The following is a 16,534-nucleotide window of genomic DNA, read 5'->3' on the forward strand; positions in this document are numbered from 1 at the left end:
GCCAAGCTAGAGCGGACCCCACTTCCTCAGACTTCCCCAAAAGCACCCAATCAAAGCCCAAATCCTGTAGCAGGTGTCTTTCTACCATATTCGGACTGAGACGCCCTGCGGTTCCCGGTGGTATATGTTGTCCCTCGCTGCCACAATAAAAAATAAATCCAACTTGTCTACCTAGAGGTGTGCTCCCAGTGGGTTTCTGGCTGGAGGGCATTGATGCTGAAGGATATTGTAGGATAGTCATGTGGGATGTAACTATCAGGGGAAAGCAGGTGTAGGGTGCATGGAAACCGCTCTGTACTCTTTTTGCAACTGCCTATATAGCTGTGATCATTTCAAAATGGGAAGCTAATACACAGCCTGTTTGGAATACATGGGATCATAGCTGTGTGTAAATAATTGAGATTTTCCATCCCAAGAAACTAACTGCAGAAATATATTGGTATCCGGTATCACCTAAGTAGAGAGAGTAGCCAGTGGTGTGGAGGTCAGAGGCACAGATATATAAAAATCACTGCTAAGGCTTACTCTAGACGATGTAGGCTGAAGTTCATTTGCTGTCTATGTGATTAAACTGATACGACGTTTTACCTTCCCTTTGTATGTGTGTTTATCAAGACATTATCATCAGAGGTTGCCTTTGAAGAATGGGATGGGCTATGGTAGGAGCAGATGACTGTACCGTTTACTGAACCAGGAATAATTTAGACTTCCAAAAACGAACAGTGAAATTAAAAATACACATAGGTGGTAGAATGATTCAGTACGAATTGCGCCGCCTGAACACATAGGAAAGGAAGAGAAAAACAAAATCAGAAAACGAAACAAATAAATCAGTCACGGCAGCCCAAATGACCAGTTACAGAAAGAGGATCAGGAAAGTCCAAAAAGCAGACTTGGGAACAAACCGGTGGCTAAGGGCACATAGCTCCCCATCCTCCTCCCCGCCCTCCACTGCGGGAGTGGCCAGGTAAACAGCAGGAAGAGCCAAAGGTAAAATCACCATGGCAACAGGCCATGGAATCTTCACGTTGTTAGAACTTTCCAGACACAGCAGTCCAACTAGATGCCTCTGTGTCTATCTTTGTGTGTGTTAATGAAGAAATCCGTCCTTTATTATGATCTGCTTCTAACAGTTAGCTGAATAAAGAGGGCCTCCTATTGCACGCTTTTTCCAGTTCAGCCTTTGGTCATCTGTCTTTGGGAGAAGGACAGGTGTTCCTTAGAGGTTACTAAACCTTACCCAGTTGCGGTAGGCAGAATAATGGGCCCCTAAGAGCCCACATCTTGATCCCTAGAATCTGTGAATGTGTCACGCGTGTGGTAAAAGGGACTCAGCAGATGTGATTCAGTCAAGGATCCTGAGATGGGCAGTTTACCTTGGATTATCTCCTGGACCCAAAGTTATCCCAACAAGAGGAAGATAGGAAGGTCAGAGAAGGCAGAGCTGGCGCTGTAGTAAAGGAAGCAGAGGTTGGGAGGCGGGGGAAGGGGGGGTTAAAGACTTCCAGCGGGCAGCTTCTAGAAGCTGGAAAAGGCAAGGAGACTGACTCTGCCCAAGAGCCTCCAGGGGGAAGAGTGTCCTGGCCACCACCTTGATTCTAGCCCAGGGACACTGGTTTCAGACTTCTGACCTCCAGAACCGTATGATAATAAATCTGTGTTGTGTTAAGATACTGAATTTATGGTCATTGTTACAGTAGCAACAAGAAACCAATAGAGCCACTGATAAAAGCACAACTTACTCTAATTACACTAAAGTAAAGATAGAGGGATAGCACTGTCAGATCACTGGCCGATTTAAGACAGGGGACACTCAAGGTGTCTCGTCTCTCGTTCTCCAAAGGGACAGCTGCTTTAAAGAAAGGAGACAAGTTTCCTTCTAGAAATCTTCATCACCATATATGATGTAAATTTGTGTCTTTCTCCACGATGTACTTGTTATCAAAGGACATACATGATAACCACATATACCTGGAAACCACAAGAGGGTAGGGTACCTTTGCTGGCTATTCCGCGGTATAACTTAGAGATGTTTTCACATCTGTGCCTGGAGAACATTTCATCTTTTCAGCACCCTGTGTATTTATCCTCAGTATAGATACTATTTACATCAATCACCCTTCCTCTAGGGCATATAAGTTCTAATGATAGCACTCCAGAGGGAACCATGATTATCTAAACCTAAAATATTCAGATGTGTTATTAAATTCATCCTATCTTTCATTCCATTCAGAAAATATAAGCTATTTATTTTTTCCCCAAAATTCAACCTCAGGACTTACTGTTTTACACTTTTGTTTAAAAACCATATTATTGGGGCGCCTGGGTGGCTCAGTCGGTTGGGCGGCCGACTTCGGCTCAGGTCATGATCTCGCGGTCCGTGAGTTCAAGCCCCGCGTCGGGCTTTGTGCTGACAGCTCAGAGCCTGGAGCCTGTTTCAGATTCTGTGTCTCCCTCTCTCTGACCCTCCCCCGTTCATGCTCTGTCTCTCTCTGTCTCAAAAATAAATAAACGTTAAAAAAAATTTAAAAAAAAATAAAAACCATATTATTAAAATAGAACATGGCTATAGATATAACAGCCTTTATTTTTTCTGACAAATTAAAATGGGCATAAAGCTTTAAGTGTGTATATATTGATTTTTTTTACATATAACTTTAAAACTCTCTTTACCTTTCAGTACATGACAACTTGGAATTCAAATTTTAAATTATCTCCAAGTTTCTAATTTAATGGTTTGATGCTAAAGCAAACTGAACTTCAGTTCTTTGTATAATTTTTAGCCTGAGGAACAGCTGACCCCCGAGATCCTGTAAGGGACATGACACTATAATTTGGAAAAACAACAGAGCGATCATTTTATGTTCTAGAACAGACCATCTGTGACTGCCCTAGGAACTTGGGGGAAAAGGGGACCAACGTAAACATGAAGCTCACGCTACTTGCTATGCCCAGAGTCCTTTGTCTCTGACCCATGGGGCTCGTATCTTCTGCCAGTACCCGTGAAACCACCAGGCTAAGCTGCTAGTTTGCAAGTAGGCTAACATCTCCATCCTTCAGGGTAATTAACAAAGACCATCAAAAATACTTAGGAGTAAATTTAATAAAAGAAGTACAAGACTAATAACTAAAAATATAGCACTGGGAGGCTTTTTTTAAAAAGACCCAAATAAATGGAGAGATACACCATTTTGTGGATTGGGAACACTCAGTGTTGTTGAGACGGCATTTCTCCCAAACTGATCTATAGATTCAATGAGATCCCAATTAAAATCCTCGCAGGCTTTCTGAAGACGCTGACAAGCTCAATTTTAAATTCAGATGGCAAAGCAAAGGACCTAGCATGGCCAAACAATCTAGAATAAGAAGAAACGGGTTGGGAGACTTACATTACTTGCTTTTCCAGACATACTTTAGAGTCTTGAAATACAGCTAAAGCAATCAAGACTGTGTGGTATTAGCATAAGGACATAGATCAATGGAACAGAAGAGCATGTGGAAACTCTACAACACGTATATGGTCAATTGATTTTTGGAAAAAAAATGCAAAAGTAAATTGATGTTGTGAAGGATAGTTTTTTCAATAGCTAGAATTAAAATCCAGAATTGGATACCTGTAGTAATAAAAACTGGCCCACTAGGAAATGGGGAGAAACATGTGGGGACGGCGACTGTGCCACAGGAAGAAACAGGTTCAGAACCCTGACCACAGGGCTAGGAATGCAGAAGGCGGGATTCAGGCCCCATAATCTCTGAACCTAAGGGTTTTGCACCATGATGGGAAATGAGCCTCCATGCACAGACGAGTGACAGGACAACGGGTCCCAAATCAGCCAGGAAGCTGAGTTTCCTCCCTGCCCTTGGTCTCTCTCTACGTTTCCAGGTCCCATCACAGCCCAGCCACAAGGCAGAAAGAGAAGAGGGAGGCCTCACTGCGTATCACATTTTGTTTCCGTGATGGTGGGCGTGGGGAAGGGAAGGAGTCTTGAGACCATGGAACTATTAACAGTCTGTTGTCTCTCCAATGGAACTGGGATCAGAGTTCAAGTTGTCTTTAAGTTCAGGACGTTGGTTCAAAGTCAGGCGACTTTGCTGGGGGTGGGTCTGCTGGGAGAGGGGCATGTCCCGGGTACCCATCCCCGCCCAGAGCATTTGGGGAAGGGCACAGCAGCTCCCCTAGAGGGACGTGGAGGGGAAAGGCTGCTGGTACTCAGGAGGTGGAGGGAAGAGCCAAGGAAACAGCGTTCCTCTCAGTTAACATCCCGGGACCTCACGAAGGGGCCTCTCCAAAAGCACAGTGTGGGGTCTGCCCCCTGGCACCTGGCCGGCCTCATGGACAGTCCAGGATAAGTCCTGCAAACTTCTCCACATCTGTAGACACCGTCACCAGCTCTTCTTTAGGACCCTCGACTCGAGCCTCTTAACAATTGCCTTTGACAGTGTATGCCTCCTATTCCTCATCCTAAATGTGTGCCTCACTTTCAAGGACTTCCCAGCCTTCCAGAAAGCTCCGGAGTTCCTGGTCACTCCAAGGACTCATAGCCTAAAGGCTTCTCTGGTCCCCGAATCTCTCTCCTCCTTTGCTTTCTAAGGATCTCTAGGAACTTTGGTCTACAGGGTCACCTCCTCCGTTTCTATTGCTGTGTTTCCCCCGCAGCTCGTTGGTCTGGAGCCTCAGGGCCTGTCCCGGGGCAGGCAGAGTGTTGTGTGCTGGGAACGTGAGGAGCTCCCAGGGTGCAGACACACGTTTGCTCGCCTCTGCCTGGGCGCAGGTTCTCCACATCCGTTCTTTAAAATCGTGCCATATTACACCTTTGGAAGGGTTTGCCTACCCAGTAAAAGCATAAAAGCGCAGGTGGGACAGACACACACTGCCTTCGGGAGGTTGATTATCCTTGGGGAGAGGACAGGGCACTTTAGCCACACCCCACGGGTCAGCAAATTTTTCCCATAAAGCATCAGAGAGCAAATATTTTAGGCATCTCTCAACGACTCAACTCTGCCAAAGTAACACGAAAACAGCCATAGGGGTGCCTGGGTGGCTCAGTCAATTAAGGGTCTGACTTGGGCTCAGGTCATGATCTCACGGTTTGTGGGTTCGAGCCCCATGTCGGGTTCTGTGCTGACAGCTCAGAGCCTGGAGCCTGCTGCGGATTCCGTGTCTCCCTCTCTCTCTATGCCCCCCTCCCCTGCTCATGCTCTGTCTCTCTCTGTCTCAAAACTAAATAAAAACATTAAAAAAAAAAATTTGTTTTAAAAGAGGAGACAGAGGGGTTTAGCCCTAACTGGTGGTCTCCCCTGGGGACCGTCAGTAACCCAGGAGCTGCCTCCATAATGTCCCCGGGAGGGGCTTCCCAGGCCCCCAGCCCCAGCGCTGTCTGTGTAGGTGGGACTGGGGGCCACAGCCTAGGTCCTCTGGAGCTCAGGGAGCCACCCCGGGAGAGCTGCTGCGGGAGGGCCTCGTGCCCCAACCTGCTTGCTGTTAAACCTGCAACTCCAATCAGGTGCCTAGACACCAGTGGATCTGTGACCGCAGAGATAGTTCGGGAAACTCAAGTTTCTCTTGGACCTCAGCTCCCACCCAACTTCTCCAATGGTCCAGCTTGGCACACTACTCCTGGCCCTCTGCCCAAGCATCAAGAGCCAGAGTAGGCTTGCCAGTCGAGCCCACAGCTCTGCCGGCTCCCACCCCACCCCAAGTGCTCTAAACTCACCTAGGTCTTTCCGAAGGACTTATCCCACCACTTTCTTGCTCTCCTGAGTGCCAGGCTCCTACCGATTTGGAATTTCACGACCCAGTTCAATTTTCATGACTAAAAACAACGCCATAGCATCATGTGGGAATAGGCAACAATAGGGCCTCTGACTGTTGGTCTTGCCAAATACAATGGTCAAACAACTATCACCATCTTGGGGCGCCTGGGTGGCTCAGTTGGTTGAGCCTCCAACTTCGGCTCAGGTCACGATCTCTCGGTTTGTGAGTTCAAGCCCCACATCGGGCTCACTGCTGTCAGCACGGAGCCCTCTTCGGATCCTCTGTCCCCCTCTCTCGGCCCCTCCCCACTTGCACTCTTTCAAAAATAAAATATTAAAAAAAATTGTCACCATCTTGCCTCTCATAAAAGGAATGTTCTAACCCCCAAAAGAGTCCAAAACCCAGCATCTCAGAATAAAGAAACGTGACTCAAATGGATTACGTGGAAATGGATGTCTTGGGAAACTCATCGCACTGGACTTACACTTCTTTTGCTGTCGGTCAGGGAGCAAATGTGGCCGTGTGCCCAGCACTGGTCCTCAGATGGGGATGGCATTCCCTGTACCACCTCCTCCAACCTTGTCAGCTTCTCTCCTCCGGCCCTCTGCCTCCCCGAACCCCACACCCACTGGCCTCCCTCTGGATTCTAAAGGAAGCGTGAATGACCTCCCTGCCCGGCCTCCAAACCCTGCTTCGTACCCAAGTCTTTAAGGACACCTCCTCCCACACTCCCCCAAATGGGTCTGGTCCTTCTGTCCCTCTCCCAGCTCAGACCCACTGCCTCCTGCTTCTGGACAGCCAACACGGCCACCTACGTTCAATGATGGGCACTCTGCCGCCACCTTCTCCCTGACCCACACCAATCTCGAGCGCTGGTTACTAAAACTCACGCTCCTAAACCACAGCTCTGGGAAGTATAGTGAGGGTTAAACATTCTGACTCTGCTACTCAGCAGCTGGGTAATACTGAGCAGGTAACTTACCTAATCATAGCCTCAGTTTTCTCATCTGCAAAATGGAGCAGATCAGAGAAACTGAGAGAATGAGGATTCAATGAAATGATGCAAAAAAGGACTTAGCAGAGCCCCTGGCACCATGCAAGTCAGCGTTACAATCACCATTATTTTCAAAATCTTTCCCTTGATTCCCTGTGGCTTGCTAGGGGGAGTTGCAACCTCCTGGCTCACCATTCAAGGCCCTGTCTATCCTTCCAGTCACATCATCTGCTAACCTGATTATAGGATACCTTCCCCCAGGCTCAGCTTCCTGAGGGTGGGGACTGGCTGTATCCTCCACGAGGGCCCCTGGCACAGGGTTTGCAAACAGTAGGTGGCTCACGAAAGCTCTGTTGCTCTGAACAAGTACAAGTGACACTTGTAGCAGCCTCTGGGGGAAGGGATGCCAAGGAACCATCTGGATGGTTCCGATCTCCACAGGCATCGCATTTTATTTCTAGATCAGCCCTAATAAAGGTGCAATTAACCCCTCAGGCTTTGGATGAACAGATCATGACAATTCACCCACCCTATAATAATACTCTTTGTTTGCTACAAGTGCTTCTGGGCCCAGAGACATTTAGTGACTTGTCTGAGATCACACAGCATTTATAACATGCAGTGAGGACTCCCACCCTGGCCACACTCCTAAGCCAAACTCAGTCCCCAGAAAAGAAGTGTAAACGGGTAAGAAACGATTTTTTCCTCAGACTATCCCTAACCAATTTATTGGTTTCCAATCTCTACAAACCTCTCACTCCAAGAGGGACACCCAGAAGGAGCCCCATCTCCCATCTCTGGTTGCTGGGCTCCTCTGGCCCCTCCCTTCCCTCTCCCCTCCGCTCCCTCATCCGCTCCCTCCTCTTCTGCCAGGGGCTCAGGGGAGGGAACGGAGCCTCTCCCAGCCCCACATCTTCCTCCCCATCCTCCCTGCGCTCTGCCTTTTTCATTTCACAGCCATGTCAACTCATCACCTCCAAGGGCCAAGAAAAAAGAAAGAACACGGCCTAGATGCCGAAAGTGCTCTCCTGTCTGTCAGGGAGAAGAGAGGAGGGAAATAAAAGCTAACAAGACTTCTAAAAGCAAAATCCCCAAACCACCTCTCGGGCACCCAGCAGCTGTCAAAGTCAACACAGGAAACTGGCAAAGGAGGGAAAGCCCATCCCGAATAAAACCCCGGCAGCTGTGGAGTCTGGGATGGATAGACCAAGCGCGGCTACATTTCCAAGGGCGAGATGGGCGTCCTCGGCAGACTCGTCTTTTCTGCTAACGCACAGGTGGGTCTGTCTAGACGGCAGAACCGAGCCAGTCTTTTCTGAGTATCAAGGCTACTGGTCTTTTCTTTTTTTTTTTTCTTTCACTATCATTATTTGGAGGGCTATTGAGATTCCCCTCGCTTCCTTATTTATGCAGTCAGAGGAAATCACAGCACAGAGAGCCGCTTCCAAACTCAAGGCCACGTGGGCCAATTTCAGATGGATAATTAAATATTGAACAAACGCTCAAATGCCTCTGCTGGATCGGGACGGCTAAAAATAACCACCCTGCCACTCCGCGTGGCATCTCGCAGGCTCATTCTCAAATCCCTCCTCCCAGCTACTGTCAAATACAACCTTCCCAGTAACGGTGGGGAGCTGGGCACAGACTGCCCAAATTCCCAATCAACAGAAAACAAAACTTCAGCTCCCGGTGAGCTCTGAATGTTCCTGACCAGGAAATACTCTCCCTTTCCTGACATTTAAACCAAGTGGCCTCAAGAGGAAGGTGCAGGGGAAATATCACAGTCGTTGGCTTTTCTTTTAGAAACAGTCCAAAGGCTTCATGTCACTTCTACGCAAAACACGTATGTGGTCCAGGATGTGAGCGTGTTTGCGTCGAGTTACACGGGAGTTCAACCCCCATCCCCTCCCCCAAGAAGACCCAACGAGCTGCCTCAGTTTCCCTATCTGGGCTAACCTGAGGAAGAGCCACAAACAATTCCAGCGCAGAAATAGAGCGCAAGGGTCAGAATTCCAGAGCCGGATCTCTCGTTAACTTCTTTGCATAAACTTGAGCGAGCGCCCTTGGCTCTGCGGGTCTCGGTTTCCCCAGCTGTCAAAGCGAACAGTTAGCCCCCTGGTGCTGGAGATGCCAGGAGCCCTCCCACCTCCATCAGCAGCTGAGCAAAGCAGGCTCCGGCCTCTCATACCACCAGGTTTCAGTAAGAGACACAGCCGCAAAGCTGACCCCACTGAGCACGAGAGAGCGTGAAAAGGGGAAGCGCTGGGTTCCTGGGCACGGTTTCTAAGTGTGAGTGGGTTTTGGAGCCCAGCAGCCGCCTTTCACACCTTGCCTCTTACAGCCACTTACTTCATATGGCAACTCAGTATCCCCACCGGGCAAAGGGAAGTGACGATAAGGCCCCCTGCCCCCTAGGAGGATTGGGGGGTCAAAAGAAATATAAGATGATCAGACACAGCTTTTGGCGCAGGGCCTGGCACAAGTTCAGCCATTATCTTCCTTCTTATTAAAGGTGATAAAGATGGGCCAAGAGGCTGACATTCCAGCAGATTCACTGGGACCTGGGACCTCTGGCCTCCCTCAAGGACATGAATAGCTCTGCAGAGTGGGCCTCAGGCTGTCTGCCCGTCTTCAGGGACCTCACCCAAGGGGACCCTGACCGCTTAGCACAAAGAGATGTGGTGAAGAAACAGGGCTGGGGCTGTTCGACCTGTAGCCTTCCCAGGGAAAGCACACGGTTGGCAGAACACGAGTAAGGATACAGGGGTGGGGGCGGGGGGTGAGACTGGGCCCAGGGCATCACCTGAGCGGTCCCAGGCAGGCGGGCGGAAGAGCCGACCAGGAAGCCTGACCCCCAACAGACGCCAACAGAATCATTCCCCTGCCTCCCTCCCGAGTTAGGGCCAGGAGCTGGGGAGACGATGGCCGAGAACACTTGGTGGAGTCATTGTGCAAATCGGATAGGAGGAGGAGGCCTTATCCAAGCCAAGGCCTGACCTCAGAAAGATCTGCCTGCCCACAGAATAGCAAGGTGCTGCATCTGTAAGCTCAGAAGCTGGAGTCTTGCAGAGCTGGGCTCCACCATTTCTGAGCCGTGTGATGCCGGACAAGGCTCCCCAGTCTTGGCGTTGCAGTCTCCTCCCCCATAACATGAGGATAATGCCAAGATCCGTCTCACAGGGTTGTTGTGAACGTTAAATGAGATAAGGCAAGTACAAAATCAAGCTCACTGCTGGGCACTGAGAAAGCACGCAACAAACAAAAACCATTTTAACTTTATTACATGCCATGAAAGGGAGTGAGCATCCCAGCTCCCGGGGTATGTAAGGGTGAGGAGGGCCTGGAGAAGCTGGGGTCAAGCCCCACAAGAGGGATTGTGTCTCAGCAGGTACAAATGAAGAAATGAGGCAGGAAAGGATACTTGTACAATGACAGAGGTTGCATTTGGGGCAGAGAGTTGGGACTCGGAGCCTTGAGGGGGGCCAAGATGGCGGGGGTGAGGGGACAAAAGATACAACCAGACCCCATGCTCAGAGCCAGCTTGCCAGCCCGCGGGTCTCAGTGAGGCCAGGGTCCCTATGGAGTGGTTCCAGCCCCCACCCTTCCGGGTGGTGGCACACACTCCCCAACCGGGGAGTAGCTGTGTCAAACCAGTACCCTGCCCCACCCTGGTTCTATGAAGGTGCTTCTGTGCCTCAGTGTCCTCATCTGGACCCCCGGGGTTGGATCACTCAGCTGCCATATCTCTTTAGGAGGTCAGCCTCAGCCCTCCTGGGCACCACTGCGAGGCCCTCTTGCCTGCATTTCTCCAAGTATGCTCAAAGCCCCTCCAGAGGCCCCTCAGACACCCCGAAAGGAAAGAGTTCCGGGGAAAGGGGAGAGGGACCACACAGCAGCCAAGAGATAAGGCCATGCAAAGGGGCTATGCATGGACGTGGAGGAGGGCCTGACCATCTCAGGAGAAACCATCCACCAAGTCCCTAGCACCCAGGCAGGGTCGGGCACGTGGCCGGACCCCTGGAAAAACTCAGACAACAACATGAAGAGAAGAATCAAAACCTCTCATGAGGTCAGGTCTCCCGACATGTCAGGCAGCAGGCACAGGGTTAGCCCTGCTTGACAGAGGGGGAAACTGAGGCCGCGGGAGGTCCCCAGAGTCACACAACCAGCTTGTTGCCAAGCTGGGAACAGAGCCTGTCTCCCACTAACCACGGCTCTGTACCCTCAAAAGGGCTCTGTGCCCCAGGGCACCTCAGCAAGCCAGCCTCCTCAACCATCTGGCGGCTTGGTGCGGGCTGGGAGCACGTGCCATTCATCCCCATGTGCCGCCCAGTGCCCAGGCTGGAGCCCAGCACGTAGTAGGTGCTCAAGACATGTTTGCGAGTTGGGTAAATGGGCCATACTTTATCCAGAGAGAGAGGAAAGCTTGCATTTCACCCCAGCGGCCCTGGGGGGACAGATAAGTCAGACAGACGAACAACACTTTCCTTGACCTTGGGGAAGGTAAGTGGGAAGGCACCCTGGCTGATGACACTCTACCGGGGACAGCACCCTCTCATATCCAAGAGCCATAGCTAGCCTTCGAGTGGACTCAGGGTCACAGAGCACAGTGTGAAATGGCCAGATGACCCTTACTATCCCAAAGTCACTCTTTCCACCCTGCCTCTGGCCATTGTCAACTGCAGGTCTCACTCTGCCTATTCCTCAGATGGGGCAATCAGGGCCCAGAGAAGGAAGAGCTCTGCTTAGTGCCCCCCTTTGCTCCAAGCTGGGGGCAGGGCGTGCTGCAGACACTGTCCCTCGCTTGCAACCCTGCCAAGGACAAAGGCCTGCTCTCAAGTCCACAGTGAGGCCCCCGCCACGACTCCAGGGGGCAGTGGGAGCTGTGCGCAGGGGGCTCCCCCAGAGGTGGCAACCTGGCCACACCCCTTTCAGAAACCCGGCCAGCTGCAGATCCCGGCCTCCAGCAACGCTTTCCTGCACTTCTCTGTCTCTGAACAAACACACTCCCTGAGTTCTCAGTCATTGTCCTTTCTCGCTAGTGGCAGAGGCCAGAATGGGTGTGGAGCGATGGGTTCGGGGCTGGGGCTCTGGAGACCACCCCGCCGGGCCCTGATGTCACCACTATGGGACCAAGCCCCCATGGTCCTTCTGAGGTCAGAAGGGACTGGCTCAAGGCCACCGGGTGGCTCCCCCCACATGACTTACCACCTAAGTTTGGGCGCTGGCCTCAGGAGGAGGGCCGGCCCTGGGGGCAGAGGCAAGGACCCGGGGATCTAGTGGAAGGAGGTCCGTGGCTGCTTTAGGTGGGCAGGGGCCTCCAGCCTCCACCTCTCACCCTGCCAGCCAGCTCTCATGCCCACCCATGACTCCCCATCACGCAAGGCCCTTTCTCTGGCCCAGACTACTGCTCCCCTCCCGGGTCCTTCCCCTCCCCCACCCCAGGACGAATTCTGTCCACAACACCCAAGGCATTTTCCTTCTCCCTGTCGTCGTGCACAGGCTGTTTCTCTGGCCAGAGTAAGAACGCCAACTGAGGCCCAAGTTGCAGGCAGCACAGGCTTCTAGCTTTCAGTGCACTTGCTCTCATTCTTAAATGACCCTTCTGTCACTACACCTGTTTACCAGACAGGGCCCCTGAGGCTTAGAGGAGTAACTGGCCAAAGTTTTGTGCCCAACTGGGGTTTGAGCACACATCTGACTCAACCACCCCCTCTACCGAGGGAAATGCTATCCACCTTGTGACTCCCTGTCCAAATGTCACTTCCTCTGTGAAGCTCTCCCTGATTTTCCCAGATCGAACTTCTGTTCAATGACAGTCTCCACCCCACTCCCTGCAGGCTCTGAGCTCCTTCAAGGCTGGGACACAAAGCAGCGGCTCCTGCACAGGTGGGGCCCGGAAGCTGGGGCTCAGCTGACCGCGGGACACAGGGCCTCCTGCCCAGTCAGCTGAGCAGAGGGGGACTTCTGTTTCTCCCTGTGCCTCTGCAGTCAGGGACAGAAGGGCACTGAGGTGCAGAGGAGGTCATGCAGGGCATCTGCAAGGAGAGGGGAGGGGCGGAGGCCTTGGGGTGGCCTGAGCATTACGGGGCATTCGTACACACCCATTTCTCATGGCATAAACCCATTTCCTCACTGAGCCCTACAAGTCCTGCCAGCCCTCTTCACAGCTCGAGAAACTGAGGCTCAGAAAAGAGAAGTGACTGGCCCAAAGTCTCAGTGCTTGAACCCAGATCCCTGGTCTCTCAGGCTAAGCCTGGATGGGGGTGGAGCAGCCAGAGGCCACTTCAAGGAAGGCAAGGGGATGTGTGTCACAGGCCTTGAGAGGCCCTGGAGGACCAAATTCCCAGCACACACCTGTGCACACTCTCAATCTCAGCTTGAACCCATCCACGCATGGGGAACTCACTACTTCAGGAACTCACTACTTCCTGAGGAAGCCGTGTATGTTGTTGTTCAGCCCCAACTGTGGGAAAAGTCTTCTCCATGCTGGGGGAAGCAAATGAACACGTACTGCCTGACTTGCCCTCAAGCTGATGGTAAAACTGAGGTTCAGGGGCAACACTACAGGGCTCAAGCCACACAACCAGCACCCAGCAGGGTGGGGGTCTGACCTCAGGTCTGCTGGATTCCAAGCACAGATTTGCTCAAACCCAGGCCTGATCAAACTCAGCCTTCCCGTTTCCCAAGATAACCTACTCGGCCCAGGTTCCTGCTGGGTGCTACCAACTGCCTGCGCTCACGTGCGTGCTCTCTCTCTCCCCCTCTCTTTCTCCCCCTCTCTCTCCCTCGCCCTTGACCAAGGCCCCTTTGAAGCCCTCCTCCTTCCGGGGAGTCCTCTCCCTAAACTCCATTGCACCCAACCTGGTGCCCAACCTCGGAAGGAAGTTGTGCTTCCCCCCCCCCCCTCCCCGACCCAAAAAGCAGCCTCCTGGATCACATGCGCTCCCAACTGAGGATCCAGTTACTGGAAAAAAGAAAATGCTGTTCCCATTTCCCCTCCTCCCTGTCCTGCCTCCTGACTTGAAAGAGAGAAACTTTTCAAAGGAGGTGGGCCCACCCACTCCGAGGGGTCCCAGGCAGATTCAAAAGCTCCAGCTCCTTTGGAGCCAAGGACTCCTGGGACAGGACCCTCTGAAGTCCAATCACCTGTCCCTCCACCCAAGAGGGGGAGAAGCCTAAGTCCCTGGGGAGAGAAATTGTGGGGGGGGGGGGGGGGAGCACTGAGATGGGCGCCGGCCCTAAGCTGAGAGGCTGAAGCTCTCAAGGAAAGGTAAGGAAAAGCCAAGACCCTCTCAAAATTACATCATTGCCAGGCTGCTGGGTACACTGAGGCACAGTGGTACAGGAGGTGGAATCTGAGAAAGGGAAGAAAGAGAACCCGATGGCAGTCTTCCCTTCCCCTGCCCCAGGCACAAGGGGAGACGGGATCTTCGGATTCCCCAGGACGGTGGCGGATGACGGAGAAGCTGGGGGGGGAGGGGGGAGGGGATTAAGCGGACACAGTAATGGGCAGCCAGAAAGGGCGCGGGGGGTTCCCGTTATCTAGACTGAAGGAGGATCGGGGGTCCCTGGCATTCCGGGCATCAGGTGGTGAAGTGGCGGTAGGGGGGACCCAAGGGTCAGGGGTCGGGGTGGCGCCTACCCCTGGCGGGCCGGGTCCGGCTGCGGGAGCGGCTCCTCTGTCGCTGCAGCCGGGGCCGCCGCAGCAGCCGGTAGTAGTAGGAGGGCCTCCCGGTGCTCTTCCTGGCGCTGCCGCCCGCGGACATGCTGCCGCCCGCCGGGCACCGGGCCGGGCCTGGGCGCGCTCACACGGGCCCCATCGCGCGCTCCGGCCCGCCCGGCGGGCGTCCCTGCCTTCTCCCGCGCGCTGGTGCGGTCGCCGCCGAGGCCACGGCTGCCCCACAAAGTCGCTCAAACTCCTCCTCCCGCCCCCGCCCTCTCCGAGCAGCCGGCCCCGCGGCGGGGGCCGGGGACCGGGAGGGAGGCCGGGCTGGCACCGGCCCGGAAAGTCAGTGCAGGAGAAATCCCGGCCTGGAGTCGGCGGGGCGAGGCGGCCCGGAGTGCCCCGGGACCCCAGGCAGGTCCCCAGGAGGGTCACCGTCCGCGCCCCTCGCGCCTGAGAACAGTCGCCCGACCTCAGGACGCACGGGGCGCACCAGCTCGCCCGCGGGGGTAGACCGTGCACACTCGCGTGCGTGCGCTCCCGGACACCGGACAGGACGCAAGCAAGTCGGCCAGGCGGGCACCGCGCGGCGAAACCGGTCACCTTCAATTAGGGTCCTAATGAGGCTGACGCTGCAGGGCGCGTTTCTGCCCCAAGCTCACAGGGCTGAGTGTGGATCCACAAACAGCGCCTGGCGAGCTCCTGGCCCTCGCTGGCTTGAAAAGACATCCCTTTCACGCAGAAAACTTGCCTATTCTTCACAGTTTAAAAATGGTCCCGTTGGATACACATATTATTTGTATATAATTACAATTGTGGTGTTTCTCAAGCGCACAGGAAGTAGAGAGAGCGTAATGAACACCCGCGTATCTCGTAGGGTTGGCCAAATCTCAACATTCTGTCCCCTGTGATCTAGACCGTCCCCCAAATACGCCACCACGGAGGCCGTGAGGTCTGCCTCCCCGCCAAGCGTTCACAGCTGCTCCGGGAAGGCAGCATAAGAGTCCCGACGCTCCTGGAGAGACGCAAAACTGAGGCTGGGAGAAGAGAGCTGCCAGCTCCTGCTATGGCCTTGTGCTGAAAAACTTCTCCAGGTCACTCACTCCCCAGCTCAAGAACTTTCCACGGCTCCCCAAGTCCAAACAACCTTCCTTGGTATTTGAAGCTCCAACCATTGGGCCCCAACCAAACCACTCTCTCCAGCCTCCCCTGCAGCTGCCTCCTTCTCACTCCTCTTTGCCCTACTCCCAAAAGGGTCTGCCTGGCCCAAAGGCCCTACTTCCAGGACCCAAATTCTCTAGCCTTCCCTGACCATCCTGGCCCTTGTCTGTCTCTGTCTCTCCCCTAACTTGTCCCTGGAGCTGGATTTACCTTGTAAATTATTCAGACAACTACCTGCAGGAGCTCCCTTCCCTCAAGGGGAAACTGAGGCCCTGCCAGGGAGGGCTGACTTGCCTTTGTCATACAGAAAGTGGCAGAGGCTAGTGGTCTTGCCTCCCAACATGCAGTCTTAGGGAGTCACACATGGGCGCTGGAGACAGTCTGGAAGCCCTCCAGAACAGCTGGAAAGGCGTGGCCCTGGGGGGGCGGCGGGGCAGTCTGGGCAGAAATCCAGGCCGGGTTTTGCACCTCGCAAAGGGAGCCCCCTCTCGGGCTCCCTCAGCCAGGGGGAGGGCCCCCAGGTCAGGAGGAGCCTGGATCACAGCTGGAAGCCAGGCGCCATCCTGGGATGGGGGGGGGGGGAGGGGCAGGAGGGGTACTGCTTCTCCAAACCTAATCTGGGTTGTCCAAAGAACCCTTCTGGCCCCTCTCCCCAGAGTGCTGGCCAGTCCCTGGGGCAGATGGAAAACCACAGTGCCTGCAAGGATACCATTAACGTCCGTGGCGTTAAGTATTGCTCCAGCTCATTCTCAATAGCTAACACTGCCCAGGAGCCTCTTTTCCAAGAGCAGAGGCCCCAGGGAAAAGCTGTACCCAGTCCCTCCATCCAGAGGCAAGCTGTGGGCCATCTTAGCATTCATCATCCTCTGGCTCAGCCTCCCCACTCAGGTGGGGCTCCCACAGACACCTGTCACTCTAAAGAATGACCTCCACAGCCAGGCCCTCCAGTTTTGGGGGC

General features: G+C 53.4%; 1 protein-coding gene across 6 annotated transcripts in view; it reads right to left on the minus strand.

Moving 5' to 3' along the window:
* DAB2IP (DAB2 interacting protein) overlaps positions 1-16,534 on the minus strand; it is a 188,604-nt gene that overhangs the window by 107,333 nt on the left and 64,737 nt on the right. For 2 of the 6 annotated variants that reach the window (XM_047829647.1, XM_047829644.1), the window contains exon 1: positions 14,395-14,663. The exons of 3 other annotated variants lie outside the window; for them this stretch is intronic. In XM_047829647.1, coding sequence (XP_047685603.1) covers positions 14,395-14,518 — 124 coding nt within the window. In that variant the 5' untranslated portion in view covers positions 14,519-14,663. Of the gene's footprint in view, positions 1-14,394; positions 14,665-16,534 lie in introns of those variants that run through there. One more of the 6 variants, XM_047829649.1, reaches the window with a different exon arrangement.

The sequence above is a fragment of the Prionailurus viverrinus genome, chromosome D4, assembly GCF_022837055.1.
Source record: "Prionailurus viverrinus isolate Anna chromosome D4, UM_Priviv_1.0, whole genome shotgun sequence".
NCBI lineage: Eukaryota > Metazoa > Chordata > Mammalia > Carnivora > Felidae > Prionailurus > Prionailurus viverrinus.